The sequence below is a fragment of the Epinephelus fuscoguttatus genome, linkage group LG21 (genome assembly GCF_011397635.1).
Source record: "Epinephelus fuscoguttatus linkage group LG21, E.fuscoguttatus.final_Chr_v1".
Taxonomy (NCBI): domain Eukaryota; kingdom Metazoa; phylum Chordata; class Actinopteri; order Perciformes; family Serranidae; genus Epinephelus; species Epinephelus fuscoguttatus.
Genome location: NC_064772.1, coordinates 16,656,924 through 16,659,920, shown reverse-complemented (window position 1 = coordinate 16,659,920; position 2,997 = coordinate 16,656,924). Strand labels below are relative to the sequence as shown.

At 47.1% G+C, this 2,997-nt stretch overlaps 1 protein-coding gene across 1 annotated transcript; it reads left to right on the top strand.

The window, feature by feature from the left end:
- The first annotated feature begins 303 nt into the window (after positions 1-303).
- On the top strand, positions 304-2,419 carry sox17 (SRY-box transcription factor 17). The gene is made up of 2 exons (XM_049565379.1): positions 304-794; positions 1,179-2,419. Exons 1-2 carry the CDS (start codon positions 494-496, stop codon positions 2,081-2,083), a joined length of 1,206 nt encoding a protein of 401 aa, XP_049421336.1. The 5' UTR covers positions 304-493; the 3' UTR covers positions 2,084-2,419.
- The last annotated feature ends 578 nt before the right edge of the window (positions 2,420-2,997 follow it).

Genomic DNA, 2,997 nt, shown 5'->3' with positions numbered 1-2,997 from the left:
TTTTTTTCGCGCGTAAAGTAGATAAAAATTACGCACATTGCCAGTTTTTACAATGCTGCACTAATGCATGGATTTATATCTCAGTTTGTAATCTCGCTATAAATTAAATGTGCACATGAGCATTTATTTTTATCATGTACAGCTTGCATCTATTCGAAATGTCACAGCGTCTATCCTTAAGAGGGTCTCAGCTCTTCAAACAAGGGTCGGAGGCGGGCTACTCCAACTTTTTTACACCTTTGTAGTAGTGGGCACTCCCACCACTTGGTGATTGGCTGCCTGTGAGTTTATAGCGCACCAGCCTTCACATCCAGAGCTGAGTAGTCGGTACAGTTCAGTCCATGCGACTCCTGGAAGTGGCTTATGGATGTGACAAATAATTTTCCAACTTAAAAGCAAGAAACATTTCTAAGTTCTTTAGATCTGTCTGTTGGTTCTCGGCTGTGGCGTGTTGCTGCCCGGTGGCTCTCCAAAACCTCCCAGCTGGACAGAGATGAGTAGTCCCGATGCGGGTTACGCCAGCGACGATCAGACCCAGGCAAGGTGTACGATGTCAGTCATGATGCCTGGAATGGGACACTGCCAGTGGGCCGACCCCCTCAGTCCTCTCGGGGACACCAAAGTGAAGAACGAGCCGTGCGCCTCCAGCTCCGGCAGCAGCCAGAATCGCGGGAAGACGGAACCGCGGATCCGACGGCCCATGAACGCGTTTATGGTGTGGGCGAAGGATGAGCGCAAGAGACTGGCGCAGCAAAACCCGGACCTGCACAACGCGGAGCTGAGCAAAATGTTGGGTAAGTAATTTCATACTTTATTTTAAATAAATCATGTTGGTCCCCTATTTTCCAGATTATTATTCCCGTGTGATTTTAATTTTAGGTGCTTGTTAATTTTATATAGGCTACTTTAGTTTCATGTTTTATGTCAAATAGATTTTTTAAAATATTTTTTATTTTAAATTTTATTCTCTAACAACAATTAATAGTTATTTCTCAGTCAGTGCAGGTGATGTTACCCTGTTATTGAAAGTTACTGTGTCTCAGTTAAGCTTCATATGTAACCTCAAAAACCTGTCCCTGCCCCCTAAAATGGCAACAAGCTATTTTTGTGTGCATCACCCAGCTGCATACAGTATCTGCTGACATATCATTGATGTGCACTCTCCTCTTGACCTGCAGGGAAATCATGGAAAGCCCTTCCGGTCACAGAAAAGCAGCCTTTTGTGGAGGAGGCCGAGCGGCTCCGGGTTCAGCACATGCAGGATCACCCCAACTACAAGTACCGGCCCCGGCGGCGGAAGCAGGTGAAGAGGATTAAGAGGCTGGACTCTGGCTTTCTAGTCCATGGCGTGTCCGATCACCAGGGCCCGTCGATGCCTGGCGACGGCAGAGTGTGTGTGGAGAGTCTGGGCCTGGGCTACCATGAGCACGGCTTCCAGCTTCCTCCACAGCCGCTCAGCCACTACAGAGATGCTCAAGCTCTTGGGGGCCCCTCTTATGAGGCCTACAGCCTCCCTACGCCTGACACGTCTCCCCTGGACGCTGTAGAGTCAGACTCCATGTTCTTCCCTCCACATTCACAGGAGGACTGCCACATGATGCCTGCATACGCTTACCACTCCCAGGCGTCAGAGTACCAGCCCCAGGACCCCCTCTCCAACCACCACAGCAACCCCATCCTGCACCGACTCCCTGCCTCAGCCCCAGAGCAGCCCCCTCAGCCTGCAACCCTTCCCCCTTCCTACATGGGATGCCCCAACCCTTTGGCCATGTATTACACCCAGCACTGCAGTCCCAGCCACCCCAAACGGCATCCCGGTGGGGCAGGACAGCTCTCCCCTCCGCCTGACTCCCACCCTCACTCAGCAGACAGCGTGGAGCAGATGCACCACTCTGAGCTGCTGGCCGAGGTTGACCGCAGCGAGTTCGAGCAATATTTGAGCTCCTCGTCGGCGCGTGCGGACATGACAGGCTTGCCATACGGGCCACACGAGGCTGGCATGCAAGGACCTGAAAGCCTCATATCATCGGTGCTGTCAGACGCCAGCACAGCTGTGTATTACTGTAGCTACAACAACTCCTAACCTCCTGCCTGGCCTGTTAACCCTGCTGCAAGGACACATGATCTGACCTCAAATCTCTGTAGCTAAATTTGAACAAAAATGTCTTTTATTTTTTTTAAATTTTATTCTCCACTACCAGCCTACACTGCTAGGCTCATGAGATTTTAAAAATGGAGCTTTGGAGAAGACTGTTGTACTGTATCTGTCTGAGAAAAAGCCATAGAATATTTCAAACACTGGTTTTAACTTTTTTTTTTCTTCCTTTGTTGCAGGGATATGAATTCATTTTGTGATAATAAATATTGTACAGTCACTATTTTAAAGTTTATGTATATACTGAAGGTGTTTTTTTTATACTTTTTGCACTTTTGAGAAATAAATTTTGCAAATATGTTCATATTGTCTTGTTTCTATTATTTCACTTTCTTTTAAATTTCAGAAAACGCTGAATGAACTGTGAATTTACTAGGAAAAAATGTAAGAACAGATCCACTTTTTAGATGTTTTCCACAACATTGCCGTTTACATAGTGTTGGCTCTGTATTACATGGCACGATCTCTGTTGGTTTTTCCCCACTTCCACAAATGGGCTCCCAGCAGCACCAGTCGCTCACCTGGAAGCAGGGCAGCGGAGGGCTGTGACCCAGCTTCCTGGCCCGGGCAGAGTGGAGGTAATCTCAGTGTCTGTGTTACACATGGCGCCTTGTTTTCGCAGCATGGAAGCGCAGTTTATGCTCCGGACATCCTGTCTGTGAATGATTTAGTCTCTTCTGATTAATGGAAGGGGCCATTAAAATTCACAGTGGTCCACTACACCTCTTTTAAACAATGGTGACACTATATTATATTAATATACTATATACTATATTTTTTGTGTTTTTACAGCTGAACATGAGGTATAATTCAATAACCACCCTCCAGCTAATAACATAGCA